This window comes from Anser brachyrhynchus (assembly GCF_964034855.1).
Source record: "Anser brachyrhynchus genome assembly, chromosome: 1".
NCBI lineage: Eukaryota > Metazoa > Chordata > Aves > Anseriformes > Anatidae > Anser > Anser brachyrhynchus.
Genome location: NC_137694.1, coordinates 45,951,630 through 45,969,371, shown reverse-complemented (window position 1 = coordinate 45,969,371; position 17,742 = coordinate 45,951,630). Strand labels below are relative to the sequence as shown.

Below are 17,742 nucleotides of genomic sequence, written 5' to 3'. Positions count from 1 at the left end.
GTAATGGGTTAGTCTTACACATTTATTATTCAACTGTAGTGATAACAGCACACTAAAATCTGACAAATAAAATGAAGGTTTTGTGTTAAAATAGAAAGCTGATCCTACTGGGGAAGGTCATGAGGGTTTTCAACTTTTTATTGTCACTCTGAATGTCATCTTGATGTTATTCAGGGAACAGTTAAAGAAGCTGCACTGTACAGCAGACATCAGCCCTTGCAGTGTTCAGTTCCTTTAATTAGATTTGCCCATCCTTCCGTTACTCTGTCTTGGGTCCTTATTTAATTAACTCCTAAAGTTTTAAAAAAAAATAAATAAACAAAAGCCTTTTATTATGCCCTCAAAACAACAGCAACCAGAGTTTGTATGTTGTGAAAAACACAGAATAACCATTTCCTAGGTATTTTTTATCATCTATGCCTTAACTATAACTAAATGTATAAGTTCCATGGTAAAGCTGAAATTGAATTAAAAATGAAGAACTTTGTCTTTCTGTGCTCTGATTCTTCCTTGTGATTACTCCCGAATGAGTTTGTAGCCCTAGTTGTGTTAATAGAAGTGGAGGGGATGCTCTCAACAGAATGGTGATGAGGGTTCAGTCAGGGTAGCTGAGGCTTATGAATCAGGGAATTTTAATTTTCATTTTTTTCCCTTCAGAAAGGCAGCAGGAAAGACTTAAGTCACTAAATCTGGATGAGTAGTAAGAGTCTTGCATGTTTCATCAGTCTTATTTTACAAAGAGCAAGCATGTTAATCTGTTGAGATACAGAAAAGCTTTGTTGTAGATTCATGCTGAGACATTGTGTCTTCTGTGTTATTTTTAAGGAATAAACAAAAAGTTAGGTTAGTCTTCTTGCCTATAATTTTATTATTCAGAAATATATCTTCATTAGTGGTACTCAGCCTCGTTTTCTATGTTGATACTGATGCAATGTTTTAGTGTTCTCATGAAATATTCCTTCTTAGACCGACAATGTGCACTACCATCTACAATGTGCTTTCTCCAATAAAAAAAAATCAGGACTTCAACATTTGAAATTTGGAAGCAAAGTGTTACAACTAGTCTACTTTATGTGTGGAAACTTGCTTCATCTATGCTTTTTAGATACTGCTAATACAAAGATCCATAAACAAGACCTTCAGTTGTTCACGAAGAAAGCAGTAGAACAAATAATTAGGAAAGCAGTCACTTTGCAGGCAAAGTGCAGGTCATATAACAAGCATATTTGTGTGTACTTGTTTTATATTACTTTGCAAAGTAAAAGAATATTCAGATGCTACCTTACATGTTGTTACTTTTGCTTCTGATTACAGTTTGACTACATTAAGCATTGCTTCAGTTGGGGGCATGACAGTTTTAGGCACAGCTAACAGCCTGATTTTACAAGGTTTAACAATAGCAAGAATTATTCATTTGATTTTTCTTGAGTCAGGACAAGAAAAGTACCTATTTAAAAAAAAAAAAAAAAACTTTTTATGAAGCTCTGTGTGCATCATCGGTGATGTTAACAGAATAACCTCATCGGAGTGTTATCAGAATAGAATAACTTAAGCTGATTTATATATTTTCATAAGATTATTTTTTTAAATTTTAAGTTTTTATATATGTGTAAATATATATAAAACTTCTAATATAAATGCTTACAGTGATTCAAAACCTGAAATAAAACATGTTTTTAGGTTAATACCAAGTCTGATAACGCGTGATATGATGTCTGTATTGTTCTTTGTTTGCAGTCAAGAGTTCTATTACATTTATTTACAAGAAACTTTTTTTTGTTGTTTTTCTGTTGTTTTCTCTATAGAGACTGCTTGGCATTTTGTACAGAACCAGTGTGTGCAAGTTTAGCTAATGTTCTTGGCAGCTGGGACAATCTACCTTCTCCTTTACCATCTGACATTAAAGAATACAAACTTTATGATGTGGAGACCAAATATGGCTTGCTTCAGGTATGGCAATTTTGCATTTAAAAATTTCTTATGCATTTAGTATTAATCATCATTTTACAAAGTTTACGTTGTCTGTCTATAGTAAATCAAATAATTGCGAAGTGAGAGATGATAGTGGCCTGATCACTATAAGTTTAAGAGAGGATGAATACTAGATGCTCTATAAGTTGCTGCTATTTTTGCTTATTCTGACATGGAAAATAAGAAACGGAATGAATCTTTTATATTCTATATAAATGTTTGTACTAGAGGTGTCATTCGTGAATCTTTACTTTCTGTGGAGGGACAATAGCTTTCAGGTTTTATTTGGTGAAAATTTTGTTCAACATTGATAGTTCATCAATGTTAGTAATTTCATCTGCTGCTTACCTATCTGTATTTAATTTCCTTCGTACATAATTTTTAAAACATAGTCTAAAGTCAGTGGTAAAAAATTCCTTTGTTAACATCAATATAACCATGACCACAAGAAATAAGGTTGTAGACATGACAGAAATTTTATAAATGTTGTACAGCATATCTAGGGAAATATTTAACCTGAAATAATCTTTTATTAACAGGTTTCTGAAGGCTTGTCCTTTTTGCATAGCAGTGTTAAAATGGTCCATGGAAATGTTACTCCTGAAAATATAATTTTGAATAAGAGTGGAGCATGGAAAATTACAGGCTTCGATTTTTGTATCCAATCAACAAATCCATCTGAACAGGAGGTAATAGATCTTCAGATAGATTTTCATTATTAAATTTCAAATTCAGATTTCTATCTGAAACCAGGTTCTTGAGCTTGCATTTTAATACAGAATCATTTATTTAATGTTCACCTCTATTTTGTTGGCAGAAAGTTTGAACATACGGTACAGGCTTGAACATATGGTACAGGTCTGGACTGATGCCTTTGGTCATCAGAGAGAAAGAGGCCAACTTGGCTCAGTAGACTCAGAACAGGCTAGTGATGGTCTCAGACCAGCTGAAAGTGCCTGTGGCACTTCTGCTCACCTGCAGAATGTACAGGAGAATGCTCACCTGTAGGCATGTGCCCAAATAGTTTAGTCTATAACATCCATTCTGTGCTTGCTATCTCCTGAAATGAATTCCTATCATAGTTTGTTTCCCTCTTTACAGCAGTGCTATCACATTCACATTACTGTTACTAATTCTAATGTTCAGACTTAACCGCGAGCTGATCACTTGAAGTTACAGACATAGATTCTTAATAGTTTTGCCTTACTCCATTTCTGTTTCATGCATAATTGAATTTGAGTGGATTAGTTTTTCTTTTTTTGCTGCTCGAGTTTCCTATTTAAATTCTATAAAAATCCGTAATAAATGTACTTTTTTTTATTTCTCTTGTAGCCAAAGTTCCCTTGTAAGGAATGGGATCCAAACTTGCCATCCTTGTGTCTTCCAAATCCTGAATATCTGGCACCAGAATACATTCTTTCTGTGAGCTGTGAGACAGCCAGTGATATGTACTCCCTAGGAGCTGTTATGTATGCAGTGTTTAATAAAGGGAAACCAATTTTTGAGGTCAACAAGCAGGATATTTATAAAAGTTTTAGTAGACAACTCGATCAGGTATTCTATTTATAAATATTATACATTGATTTTCATATTTGAAAAGTGACTGTTTTACAGCAGATTTAAATATCTTAGACGCGATACCAGTGCTCCACCACAACCAATCCAGTAATGTTATCTTACTTTGCATGCTGTCTTTACAATAAGGAAAAAAAATCCTGGTAAAATATGGAAAATTAAAATATGTGTAGAGGAAGTTACGTGTACCAACTTTATGAACTACAAAGTTTGTTTTTCAGCTGTTTGCTCTGTAACCATGTTGAATGCTGGTCTTGTAGGATAAATGCTTTACCTGTCAGGGTGAACAGTGTTTTAACAGAAAGCAATGAATGACCAGTGTAGGACTGGTGAAGATTGCCGAGTTCAGAGTGACTTGATCAATTGGTGTCCATTTAATTACCAGCTATTTTACATTCTCTGTGGGCTATGAACATTAACAGAAGACAGTCAATTGGAACAGCTGGCATAATGTACATTCATGTGCAAATTTCCTTTGTATCTTCTTTGGGTGCCCGTTGTTTTAATATTATGTAATGTATTTTAATATGTCTAAACAAGACTTCAGATAATAATGTGTACCTCTTTAAAAATACTGCTTTTGTGTTTTCTAATAACCTGAACACAATTAGAAGTTGGGAACAGGGGGATGTGACCTGACACAGGTAGGCTATTGGGAAATGGAAAGAAAACCGAGGTATCAGAAGCAAATGGGTTGTGAAAGGGGAGGAGGGAGGGATATCAAAGGTGTGGGTAGAGAAACCACCAAGAGGATAAAGTATAGTCCTAATGTATATTGGAAATAGTCATATGCAGGATTTCCTGACTTCATGGTGCATGTGCTTTAATTACTTGTGCAGCTGAGCCGTTTAAGCTCCAGTAATCTTCAGAATATACCAGAGGAGGTGCGTGAACATGTAAAGCTACTCTTAAATGTAGCTCCAGCAGTCAGACCAGATGCAGATCAAATGACTAAGGTCAGTTCGTGGAAACTACAGTGGCTATAGGAAAGAGGGAAAATAGTGTTTGACTTGTAGAAACAATAAAGCTATTTTAAAGTTTTTCTTCTTGTTAATCTTTTGGTTGAAATGTTAAATGTTTTTGAATTACTTGGGAAATAGTAGTGTTAGCTGGTGCCTAAAGTTGTCCTTACTCTAACCTTTGTTAGTATGAAAGAAGTGTATGCTGAAACAGAATTTAAAATAATCATTCAGTGCAACAGTATTTTGTTACTTTCCAATACAGTATTTTCTATGATACATTTTATTAAATTCAGTCTTTCAAAATGTACTGGAAGGATTTTAAAGCCATGAAGTGACAAAGAGCACTGAATTTCAGGATTAACTTTTGGCTTATGATTTTTGTGTATTATCATGTAGTTCCAACCCCCCAGCCATGAGCAGGGACACATTCCACTAGATCAGGTTGCTCAAAGCCCCCCATCCGACCTGGCCTTGAACACTTCCAGGTATGGGGCATCCACAGCTTCTCTGGGCAACCTGTGCCAGTGCCTCACCACCCTCTGAGTGAAGAATTTCTTCCTATTATCTAATCTAAATCTACCTTTTTCAGTTTAAAGCCGTTACCCGTGGGCCTATCACTACATGCCCTTGCAAAAAGTCCCTCTCCATCTTTCTTGTAGGCCCCCTTTAGGTACTGGAAGGCTGCTTTAAGGTCTTCCTAAAGCTAATGTGGAGCTTTACATGGGCCTTGCTATTTTAAATGAGGTTAAGGTAACCTATGCACAGTGCCACGATCCTGTACTTAAGACTCCTTTTGGTATGTGATTTAGAATATAGAATTTAAGTCTACGCTTCAGACTAGCTTGAATTCTATGCAGATTTATTTTTTTCTTTATTGCCCTACTCCTATGAGCTTCTCTTTCTGCCTGATGGCAGAAATTCTTTATATGATTTTATATCCTTTCAATTGGCATAAATTTTTCAAGTGAAAACAGTTGTCTAAATGGTCTGAGAGACACTCTCTAAGCATGACAAGACCATGAAGTTTGATATATCCCTCCCTGAAACAGAACGAGCAGAAAGGAGGACTCTTAACCATACAAGTTTTCAAATGCAGAACATGCCATTCCAGTCTGTGTAGGTCTGGGATAGACACCCTTCTATTCTTTTCATTCAACTGCCAACCAAAAGCTGAATATTCAGGGATGGATTTTAGATTTAACAAAAATAAATAAATCCTGTCCTCATTATGCATTTGCGTCAGTCTTTCATGAATGATGTTCTGTTAGTATTAAAGTTTTTTTCCTTTTTTGTAGACAAATTATTATTTCATATACAAAGTTAATTTATGTAAACATGATGTGCGTTATTGTGTACTTTAAAATGCTAGGAAAATTGTCTCAATCAACCTTTATCTGTGAATGTTACAGTACTTAGTATGTAAAAATTTACTTTTCTAATCGTTAATTGCAGCTACTTCGTTGTAAAGGTTGTTTACTGTGATGCATTGAGAAGGTAAAAATATGATTGTGTATGGAATCTTTGTAGTATTATCAATATTGTATCCCTCCAGATCATAAACTTTTTCTCTTATTTTTAGATACCATTCTTTGATGACGTAGGAGCAGTGACACTTCAGTATTTTGATTCATTATTTCAAAGGGATAACCTTCAGAAATCACAGTTTTTTAAAGGGCTACCAAAGGTTCTGCCAAAGCTGCCTAAGGTATGTCTGTATGATTTCTTGAAATAGTTTAAAAATACGTAGTAGTGTACCATAATGGACTGCCGTGAGGTTGTCAGAATAGAGCAGTAGGAAAAAAGAGGAGATGGGAAAATAATTTGTGGAAATTTTTTTCAACTATCAATAAATTTGGGAACAGGAAATGGCAAATTGTGCTATATAGCATGTGTAAGGAATCGTTGGTTGCATGTCCTGTTGTAGTTCATCCCACTTTGAAAGGACATTATCTTCTCCCCTGTTATAAGGCTTTCCCTTTGTTTCCAGGTGCTGTCATAGCTATTTGAAGTTATCTTGCCGTGTTTTCTCCCAATTTGTATGTAGGATTGCTTCAGCGTCTTTATGGCACTTTAATGTTGAAGGATGTAAAGCTTCCTTCCCTCAACAGACTAAATGCTTTGCTGTACTAGCAGTACCCAGAACTCTCAAAGGGTCTGTCATTCCACTTCTCTCCTCTGTAGTGCTAGACACTGTCTAGACTGACTCCTTTTCTTTTTGTGGTATTCTCAAATTTATGTAAGACATAATGCATAAATGATGGAAAAGTAGTTTAATACATAATAGAATAGCTGAACTTCTCAACCATCGTGTTACATTTCTTTATTTTTAATTGAATTCAATTTTGAACTACACAGTGCAAAATTCAGACTTCATATTTAATGCTATCTTCTTTTTAATTTAGCTTTTCCCTTTGATCAAAAATTGTTGACATTTTGAATTTGGGCATAGATAGGGCGTAGATAAGATAACCACATTGTCTTTAGTGCATTCACTTTTTTTCTGTCTTAAAAACAAATTATGGAGAGGGACTGTGCCCTTGAGCTGCGTATTTCTCTTTATTGATTTTAAAAGCATTTAAGCTTGCCTAACTCTGCAGTAGACCTCCACATTGTAATTGTCTGTATTTTGTCAGCTGAATCCTGCTTGTAGTGGGAATGTACTTGGAGTCTATGGGGCAGTATAGTAGCTTCGTATGTTCAGAAAAAAGTGAGTGATGGGGTAGTGAAAAACTGATATATAAATCTTCTGGTGGTAAAAGTTTTTATTTTTTTTCTAAACCAAGTATGTAGAATGAGTTTTCATAATTCATATAAGTGATTTAAAGTCCTGTTTTCTGTACGTTTAATAGCTTTTTATTGTCCTTCATAGGTTGTAGTCTCCAATTGTGTCTTGAGTGCAAACAGAAAAGTAATGAAAGTAGCACAGTTTAAATTAGCTTAACTATACTGTGAAAATATTTTCAAAATTGAAAATTGTCTTTTTGGGAGTTGGGGGGGGATTAATATCAGGTTAATACAAAAGCTGTTGAAATGGCACAATAGCAGCATGTTATAACTTGATGTATGATTGTTTTTATCTCTCAGCGTGTTATAATTCAGCGAATTTTGCCTTGCTTAACCTCTGAGTTTGTGAATCCTGATATGGTACCCTTTGTTTTGCCCAATGTTCTACTAATTGCTGAGGAATGCACCAAAGAGGAATATATCAGGCTCATTCTGCCTGATCTTGGTCCTGTTTTTAAGCAGCAAGAACCAATCCAGGTATGTTACAGTTGTTTCGATTACGGTTCAGATTACAGATTTTCTCTTCAGTGCTTCTTCTCTGAAAAATGACTGTTCTAGTTCTCTTCTCTTACCTTCACACAGGTTGCCCAACCTGCTCTGTAATTGTCCAGACAGTCAGCCTTGATTCATACAAAACAGATTTTTTCAGAAAATTTACCTTTGCTCCTGCCTTTTTATTTGGGTTTTCTGAAGGTATATTTGCATTTATACATGAGATTAGATTAGTATAAAGGAAACATTCAGTTTTCTACTCAACTCTTACCTTCAGTTGGTTGTAGAAGGTATATTTTAAATCATTATATCACTATTATGGCTGATCTCCACCATGTTGTACAGTACAATATTTGCACATATTCTGCTGGTAACTGAACCTATGTTTTTTTTGCTCGTGTCTGGATCTTTAACACTGGAATCTTGGGGTGGAAAAGTTCAAACTTTGACGCTCTCTTAAACTCTCTTAAAACTGCTGTTTACTTATGATAATAAATCATTTATTTGGGGGCTGTGCACAGATTTGCAAACTTTTTCCATCTTACTCGACAAATGTACTGCGACAGTGCAAGTAAAATATATTTTTTAATTATTGTTTATATGCATAAAAGTAGTAAGTTATAATTACTGTAAAGGAGCAGAAGATTTGCATCCTTTTTTCAACTCTATGTATGACGATTTTTGAGAATTTTGTTGCTATATTAGGCATCACACCTCAACAGATAAGAGGTAGCTATGCATTCCTTCTAGCTCACCTTGCTTTAATGCTGGCTGCTGTTATTTCTCTGCAAAGCACTAAAAGGCTTTAAACATAGGAATGAACAAGTAGATGTTTTATTTCTGTGAAAACCACATTGGAGAACTCCCATTATTCTGGGGAGGGGAGAAAGGGTACAGCTGTATTACCTCAGAATAGCTCAGAAAATTAGAATTTCTTAGTGTCCTTTTTCTTTGGTACATTGTGTTTTTTTGTTTTGTCTTGAAAAAACTAAATGTCTAATTGACAGGAAGCTAATAAATGTTTCATTTCTACTGTTTCATCCTAAAAGATTACATTGTGTTTTTCTACCTTTAACGTCAGATATGTGAGGCATCCTCTCTGCAAAAAGTTTGTCTCAAGGTTATATCTGGAGCACAATGGGTTTTATTTTTATACATTGATATTTTTAATGTGCACTGTGTACTAGATGACTCATTTCACTTTTATTTCTATGGACTTTAAAGTTTGAGAAAGTTTTTCTAAGACGACTACGACAGGTTTTCAAAGTCAATATACCATGAATTTGGGGCAAAAAAAAAGTTTGTGGTCCCAGAGAACAGAATTCCAGGTCTGATTGGCAACATCGTGTCTGTGCAAGGCACAAACTTAGAGTTCCTGTGTTGTTGTTTTTTGTTTTTTTTTTTTTTAAACTAATGGGGAGGGTCTGTAAGTGTTTCTTCCAAACACCCTCTCAGGATGTTTTAGATCTGTTTGAAGCTTGTTGCTTGGCTTTTGCAGAACACTTGAGTTTGAAGCAAATGTATCTTGGGAGGCTACTGCATTTCAGTATGAAATTGTTATCCAGTGTTCACAGTGTCTTCATATGATGCAATTTATAGTATTACCATTGAATAATTAATTAAACTGTTTGTTCATATCACGCTCTTGGAGTTAGTGTGGAATAACTGGAGTGCTATAAATTAACATCCTAGTACACTTGTATTTTTACTTTCTGATGCTTCTGTTTATTTGACCTTCAAGCACTGATAGCTACATATTTTTAGACTTAAAAAATTGAAATCACTTTCTCCTGTGAAATACCTGGCTTTTTATTATGAACATGATATCACTTACCACAATTTATCCATGCACTACAACCCACTTTCTATAAGGAGCCTAGATATCAATGGGAAGCCAGTCAGCAGTAGGAGGTTGTCTCACCTATTTCAGATGGTTACCTTGAAATGAGTTGCAAAGCTCTCTGTATTGGAGACCAAGTCTGGATGAATAAGACTAGCAGCTAACTTTTGGATGGCTAAGCCTAAGCAAGATGAATCCCACTTTGTGAACGTGCCATTCTAGTTTTGCTTTTTAGTCAAACTAGATGTGAGTTTTTTCAGCTTTTTTTTTTTTCCATTTTATGATATACAATACCAACATGAAATGGAATAAAGCTATTTTATGTCCATGTGGTAGCTGTAATAATTCGTTTCACCTGTTCCCAGTTTTGATTTCAGATTCGCATGGAATGTGGTTTTTACAGGTGGAGTTGTGATTAGATGCGTTGAAGACAGCATTTGATCCATGTTTTTGGGGGTCTTTAGATTTTTCAGTAGTGATGTGTGTGAAGAATTTCTGTGGGTTGATTTTAACAAAAGACCATGTTGTAAATAGAAACAAGAACGCCCTCCTCAGTCATTATGGCTACTTATTTCAGAAATATAAGTCTAGAAGACACTTTGTTTGATTTGTATTTGCTGTTCATAAAATGCAATAATATGTCAAAGTGTTTTTTGTTTTCCATGCCTTCAGGCAAGCAACATGGTAAGTGATACCATTTACTGAGTTACAAGAAAACTTCTGAACTTTTAATAATAGATGCAATATACTTTAAATTGTAAGTATACGTTTCTGGAGTTAAAACTTTTGGCTTCTGAACTGTCCTTCTTTTCATAGATCTTACTGATCTTCCTGCAAAAAATGGACTTGCTTCTAACCAAAACTCCACCCGACGAAATAAAGAACAGTGTTCTACCAATGGTTTATAGAGCCTTGGAAGCACCTTCAATTCAGATCCAGGTATAGCAATTGCCACCTTTATTTAAAACTGCCTGATTTCACATGGAGTAACCACTTAACTGTTGTTCTAATGCTCTTATCCTGGATTCTAACTAGGTACCATAGCAAAAAGTAGGATGTACCTTTTATGACACATTACCTGTGCTGCAGAAACTGTGCATGCATGCATGCTCTTACCAGTTAGTGATAGGTGCCTTACTCTGCGGTCCCACTGATATGAACATCTGTGTTGACAGTTAACGTGGAAGATCTGCTTTGCTGTAAAATCATGTTAGTACAACTAACTTCTGGTGACATTTTTACACATCTGCATTTTAATCTTTCTCTTTATGCTTTCTATACACTTCTAAGGTGTTTTTGTTGTTTTTGAAAATGGAATTTTCCACTAGAAGTGGATTAACTTCCACTGGAATTAACTTCCATTTAGCCAAAGGTATTCAGGAGTGGGAGGGGGGAGATAAACACAATATTAATTAAAGAAGGACTTGGATAAACAGATGTGACTCTTACCCTTGCAAAGCCTTTGCAGTATTACGGAGAGAAGTTTTTGTTTCTACATACTTGGCTTGAGATTTATCTGCAGTAGCAGTTCAGTTATTCAGGTATTTACTTGCAACCTATACCTAATATTGCTGTCTCTCTTATTTTTTGAGATTGGGCTGAAATTGGGTAATTTTTTTCTTTGTTTCTTAAGTATGTTAAATATGCTCTTTTATAATTCAATCTGCTATCATATTGCTGCAGAGCATTATTGATAGCGCTCAAATTTGCTTGACATTTGTAGAAAAACGTTACATTTTGATGACCCTCGTAATATAAGTTGTGGTTCTTGTAAAGGTGCTTTGTGTAATGCAAGATATTCTTGTTATCTATGTATTTTATTACAAATTTATGAATGCTCTTTCAAATACATTTTTCCAAGTTCTATCTGTGTCATTGTTTTATCATTCTAGATATTTTTAAGTGAGTCTGCATAGCTGAACATGATGAATATTTCCTTAAGAGGAAAGCTTGAGATGACATTTTAAACTAATTTTGACCTTGAGTAATATTAGTACTAATTTTATAATAAACAGGCATCTTTCTCTTTAAACTTATGTGAAATATTTTTTATAGGAGCTTTGCCTAAACATAATTCCCACGTTTGCCAATTTAATAGATTACCCATCAATGAAAAATTCATTAATTCCAAGAATTAAAAATGCATGTTTGCAAACTTCTTCTCTTGCTGTAAGTATTCTAATAATTTTACCTATTTCTCAGTCCTCAGAAAATGTCATTAGTGTTAATTACATTGTTTCTTTCTGCTGTTGTGTTTTCAAATGAAAGCTCATCAATGTGCCCAAATTTCTTCTTTGATTTTTTTACTTTTTTTCAAAATAGTTTACTTTTTTGTTTACTTTAACAATTTTTAAAGTGTTGTTGGCAACTGCCAACTGTTGTTAACAATACTGTAACTATTGGTAAAGTGTGTTCCAGAGTATTATATGTTAACAGTGTTTCTCTTGTAGAAAAGCTAAATTTTTTGTGAGCAATATGCAATTGTATATTTTCCTTTCATAACACAAAAGTTTGCTTTAAATTGTCTTGAAATTTCAGATCTGAAGGTTGTAGTTTCAGAAATGCCTTTCTTCTGAGTTTTGTGTGTTCTTAGGCAAAATACAGTTAAGATTTTGTTTAAAATTTTGTTACCGTACTTCGTAGGTCCGGGTAAACTCACTAGTCTGCCTAGGGAAGATTTTGGAGTACTTAGATAAATGGTTTGTGCTTGATGATATTCTACCTTTTCTACAACAAATTCCATCCAAGGAACCTGCAGTGCTAATGGGAATTCTAGGTAATTAATATTTTCAACTTTCTCTTTTATTCTTTTGATGTTGTGAATTTCAGAGATTCTTTGTAATCATTGATGATCTTTACATAGCGTGTTGCTAAAAACATCTATTAAAAACTTTGTTTCTGTTTCTTAAGTATGTCTCAATTCAGTTACTTTATGTATTGTTGGTACTTCTAGTATATCACTAGAGTATCACTAGTATATATATTTGTAGACTTCAAGGCCCAACGTAGTTCTGAGTGTTCTTTGCAGTTCTTAAGCTGTGACACTTTCATGGCCAACAGAGCTTCTTTTCTTGAGAAGAGTAGATAATCTTTCCTTCTTCAGATGCTGAGCACCTTGCTGGAGCTTTTAAGGTGTAATTATTGGGTTTTCTTACCACTCTCGTGTGTCAGGTGCTATAAATCATTGTCTGTACAGATATATTGCTCTTCACTGCTGGTTTTGTTAGACTTATTTTGTTGGAGTTTTAAGCAAACGTACAGTGCCTTTGCACTGAAATGGAATGTAGTCTGGGTGAGGTTTCACAAAACAGCTAACAAAACCTGGCATGGCTTATTACTTCTAGAGGGGGAGACCTCACTCCCAGTTGTGCTTTTCTGGTACCGCTCTGGTGCTTGGCTAACTTAGGTTGTATGATTTTAACAGCCTGAATGGGCTTGCAGAGACCAGTTGACCAGAGTCACTGCCAAGAAAGAGGTGACTGTGTGGCCAGGTGTGGAGGACAGTGACCATTTATCTTACTGTTAGCAAAGTGGTAGACAGAAGACCATTTGCAACAGTTGAATCATACAGACAGCAATCCTCGCTAAGCTGTAACATCACAGTAACAAATATGTGACGGCAAAACTATTTTAACATGCTCAAAATCAGCAAGAGGGCATCTATCTGTAGTAATTTTAGCTGCCCTCTCTTCCTTAATCCCTGATTCTTTGGCTTGCATTTGCTATCTAAGAATGAGGGAAAGTGTATCTTTTACCTCAGTTGTATTCTGGAATTCTACTTGGATACAGTGGATAAGCGAAACGCCGTTTGGAAATGATGGGTTGAAATCAATTCATTATACTAGGGTTCCCCTTTTTTTGGAATAATAATACTTTGCATCTTGTGTGTGGTATCCTCTTTAGCCAGCTAACCACTATGTTCTAATACAAACCATAGCAGATGAAGCACTTTCTGTGCCAGTACGTTCAGTGTTTGCCACCAGAAATGAACTATTTAAGCACACAGGAATCCTCTCAGAAGCTGTATAGAACCGGTACGCTTAACGCTGTATCCCTTGTGCCTGTCACTGTTTCTTTTTCAGTGATTACACAACAAATAAAACATGTCCCATGATTTCTGATCCTATGTATAACACAGACCCAAACTTCTAGGTAAGAAGAGTCTTTGTAAAATGCAGTCACTGTTAGTTACAGCAGCATAATAATTACTCCTAGTCACTTGTCCTGCTAGGCAAGAACACTTCCTTAGTTAATGCAGGTTAGTTTCTTTTGGCAATTTGTCAGTTAGTGGTAACTCATTTGCTCATGGTGATCTCTTCAAAGGTAGATATTCTTAGATAATTGACCTGAACAATACATTGACTAGTAATACCAGGTTTCATAGCTGCCAAGTATTACTTTGGGTCTTCTCTTGTTCTGAATGTTAGCAAAACATCTTACTGTAATGTGTTTATATTGTGGATGAGTACTTGTTTCTTATTTTCAAAGAAACAATATGTACTCACTCGGGTGATCAATATACGGAGAGTGCAACTTGGAGTTTGTTCACTTTATTTTCTAAACTTAACAATTTTGCTATTTTGATATTGTATGTCAGGTATTTACAAATGCACATTTACTCATAAGAAATTGGGAATTACCAAAGAACAACTTGCAGGAAAAGTATTGCCGCATCTGATTCCTCTTAGTATTGAGAACAATCTTAATCTCAATCAGGTAGGAACAAAAATGTTCTGCATCCTTTTACTTGATAAATTTGCAGAGAATATATTTAAACTGTTGTCACAGGGAAAAAAACCATATTGCTGTTTGTCTCTTTTTTTTAAAGTAATACAAATGCTTCCAATATTACTGTATTTGCATGCTTAACTTTGTTATTTTCTCAGTGGAGATAACTGATCTAGTATAAAACTTCAAAGTGAATACTGTCACCTTCCAAATATCCTGAAAAAGCAGTTAACAACTAGCATAATTATAATTCAGATTAAAAGTTAAAGTGCAATCTTAATGTTTCTTCATTTAGTTTTGTATGTAAATGTTGCAGATAATATAAAAGTTTAGCAGTGTTCCTATGAAATAACTAAGAAATGGAATACCTAATAGGATTTTTCTGGGGGAGGGGAAACGTATCTGGTAGCATTCAACTGTGCTTTTTGTCTGAGTTATCTCACTTCTGTTTTTTTCAGTAGTATATTGTTTTCACTGTTTCAGTATACACTCCACTTGTAGTTGAGTATCTAACACAAGGTATTGAAACTGGGTTATAAATAATTTAAAAGCCTGTAGTTTATCTCACATCATATACTGTAAGTTTTATGAGATACTGCCTTTTAAGTTACACGTCTGAATTCTGTCACTGCAAAATCCAAACTTCTTGTATGTTTCTTTTACAGTTCAATTCTTTTATTTGTGTTATAAGAGATATGCTTAATAGATTGGAAGCAGAGCATAAAACAAAACTTGAGCAACTTCATGTCATGCAAGAGCAACAGAAGTAAGTGCATGTGTATTAAGTGCATGTGTATTAGAGATGAACTAAGTAAGCAGAAATTTCTTTTTTAGCAAATATGAGAAAACTAGCCATACCAATAAAAATCTAGGTAATTCTTAGTTCAGTGGTTGAGAATTACCTCAAATAAGCGCAATTGTTAGCAAAGATGTATTAGTCCTAGAATGATAGTGTTATTTTGATATAAGTGGTTTTATAAAGTAAAATCCTTTACCCTTATGTTGTTCAGTCACAGTTTATTATAGTTCATACTCAGCTCCACTAGTACAGTTCTGCCTTACATGTATATGCCAAGGATAGTTGCTTTTCTGTAGTTGTTGAGAACACAAGCCACACTGGAGAAACATAAACATAGTGGCAGTGGTAGAAGGCAGCAGTATTTGAATATTTTGAACTATTGAAGTTTCTGAGTCAAATTAACTTGAGCTACCCAAAGTCTGTGTCACCTCATTCAAAGGGAGGAACTAAAAACCACGTGAAACGATTGTTAGGAAACCTTTACAAATTAGAATATTATAATTTTCCAGTCTCTTGTAAGCATTCTAAATATGGCAGTGCTGTTGTAGCACTTTTTATATGTTATTTAAATGCAGAAGAATTTTCTATGCTGCTGATTTAGTGTTGTGGATGTGACTGTAAAGCTATCTTTTTATGATATTGTATAGATCTTTGGATATAGCTAATCAAATGAATGTGTCCGAAGAGGCAAGATCTAGTAGTACAAGTAATCAGGTAAGAGTCAGTATTTCATTGCATTACTTAGATATAGAAATTTAAAATTTAAAATAAGTCAATATTTACATTATCTTAAATTGTAGCATTTCACATAACTTAATTTTGTTTGTTTGATCTTAAATAGATTGACAAGGTATTCAATAATACTGGAACGGACCTTCTAACTAGTGGACCTGACAGTAAAGACAATGAGTTATCATCAAAACAGAAAAAGGTATGTTTTTTTTTTGTTGTTGTTCTGGAATTCTCTTATATGTGTCTGTCTACTACAAGTTTGGTATGGTTGCATAAAATGAGTATGTGTAAATATTTACCATATTTAAAGCTTTAAAAGAAAAACTGTTCCTGTATTATACAGTGCAATGCCTACTCACATGTGAAAGTGTACTGAAAAATGTTCAAATCACATCCTTGAATTTCTGTGGAAGTCTTGCCTTAAAAATAGCTCTGCACAAAGTAGGCAAATTAAGATTATAAATTTTTCATCACTTTCTTCCTCCTTACAGATATTAGTAAAACTAAAGCTTCAGTAGATCAGGCAACTTTTTTTATAAAATCACGAATGGAGATGAGGATCAAAAATAGATTTTCATGTAGTAACCAACACTAATTTCTAGTGCACAAATTCAAAGTTATGTGAAAAAGAACAGTCAATATGTTAAGGATTGTTAATGTTATGTTTAGGATATGTGAAATTATGGTTCAGTACAGGAAACAAAGAAAAAGCATGACATGACATAGCTTATGCTTGCAGTTAATACTCAATTATAAAATTATTTTCATGGCTATTAATTATTTAAATGCCTTCCTAGATTATGTTTTATCGTTTCTATTTCTAATTACCTGAAGCCTTTCCCTAATTTTAGGTGGAGGGGGAGTGTCCCTGTTTGAGCGGGGAGGTTGGACCAGATGACCTCTAAAGGTCCTTTCCAACCTCAACCATTCTGCGATTGTGTGATTTTTATGATTTTATCCCTCATTAAGAAGAGTTAAAATCCTGAAAGGTTTCCTAAGCAATCTTAAAATAAAATTCCCTTTCAATTCCACTGTTGGTTGTAGTTCTGTATCGAGTACCAGCAGATACTTACATGAACTCAAAAACTGGGAAGACTTTATCTTATGCCCAATATTAAGAAGTCAAAGCTAAAATGATTTTGTTGTGATACCTTTTTATTTCAGATCTGCCCAGAATTTCTCGTTATGGTGCTTTTAATATTGTATTTAAGTACTTTTTAGCAATCTATAGTAAGAGATTTTGTGCTTATCCACTTTGTTTTATATAAGTAATATTTTCTGTTCTACCACATATTGTTGAATTGACAGTGCTATTTATAAAATAAAAATAACAATAAATAACCATACTGTCCAACTTAGTGTTAGTAATTTCCCTTTTCAAGGCATCACTTACACTTGAAGAGAAGCAAAAGTTAGCTAAAGAACAAGAACAGGCACAGAAACTGAAAAGCCAACCACCTCTTAAGCCACAAGCAACTGCAATAACACCTTCAGTGAAGCAGGTGAGATACAGCAAAGTATTGTACTGTTTCCATTGGAGCCGTGATGCTTTTTTCTTTCAACTACTGTATGTATTTAGCATTTTTGTCCTGTGAATCATCTTTGTTCCAACTGGTACTACAATGGTACAGTTGAGAAAAACTAAATTTTGACCTCCCTTCCATTTGTATCGTTAGCAATATTTCCCACTTCTAAAATTGTAGCAGTTTCTAAAGGCATTGAAGACCGTTGTTTAGATATGGGAAAAGCATATAGGGGAAAGAAAAAAAAAAGAAAAAAATTGCTCTGAAGGCTTTTTATTATCTAAATACACAAAGGTCTTGGAGTTAGGAATGGGGGGCTTGCAAGCAGATTGTGCT

General features: G+C 34.5%; 1 protein-coding gene across 1 annotated transcript in view; it reads left to right on the top strand.

Annotated features, from left to right (window-relative positions):
• Positions 1-17,742, top strand: part of SCYL2 (SCY1 like pseudokinase 2) — a 38,871-nt gene that overhangs the window by 14,935 nt on the left and 6,194 nt on the right. The window contains exons 4-17 of the mRNA XM_080595907.1: positions 1,806-1,950; positions 2,511-2,660; positions 3,304-3,525; positions 4,386-4,502; positions 6,088-6,213; positions 7,593-7,769; positions 10,441-10,563; positions 11,680-11,793; positions 12,268-12,400; positions 14,222-14,340; positions 15,018-15,118; positions 15,799-15,865; positions 15,993-16,082; positions 17,266-17,385. Coding sequence (XP_080452033.1) covers positions 1,806-1,950; positions 2,511-2,660; positions 3,304-3,525; positions 4,386-4,502; positions 6,088-6,213; positions 7,593-7,769; positions 10,441-10,563; positions 11,680-11,793; positions 12,268-12,400; positions 14,222-14,340; positions 15,018-15,118; positions 15,799-15,865; positions 15,993-16,082; positions 17,266-17,385 — 1,804 coding nt within the window. The remainder of the gene's footprint in view (positions 1-1,805; positions 1,951-2,510; positions 2,661-3,303; positions 3,526-4,385; positions 4,503-6,087; positions 6,214-7,592; positions 7,770-10,440; positions 10,564-11,679; positions 11,794-12,267; positions 12,401-14,221; positions 14,341-15,017; positions 15,119-15,798; positions 15,866-15,992; positions 16,083-17,265; positions 17,386-17,742) is intronic.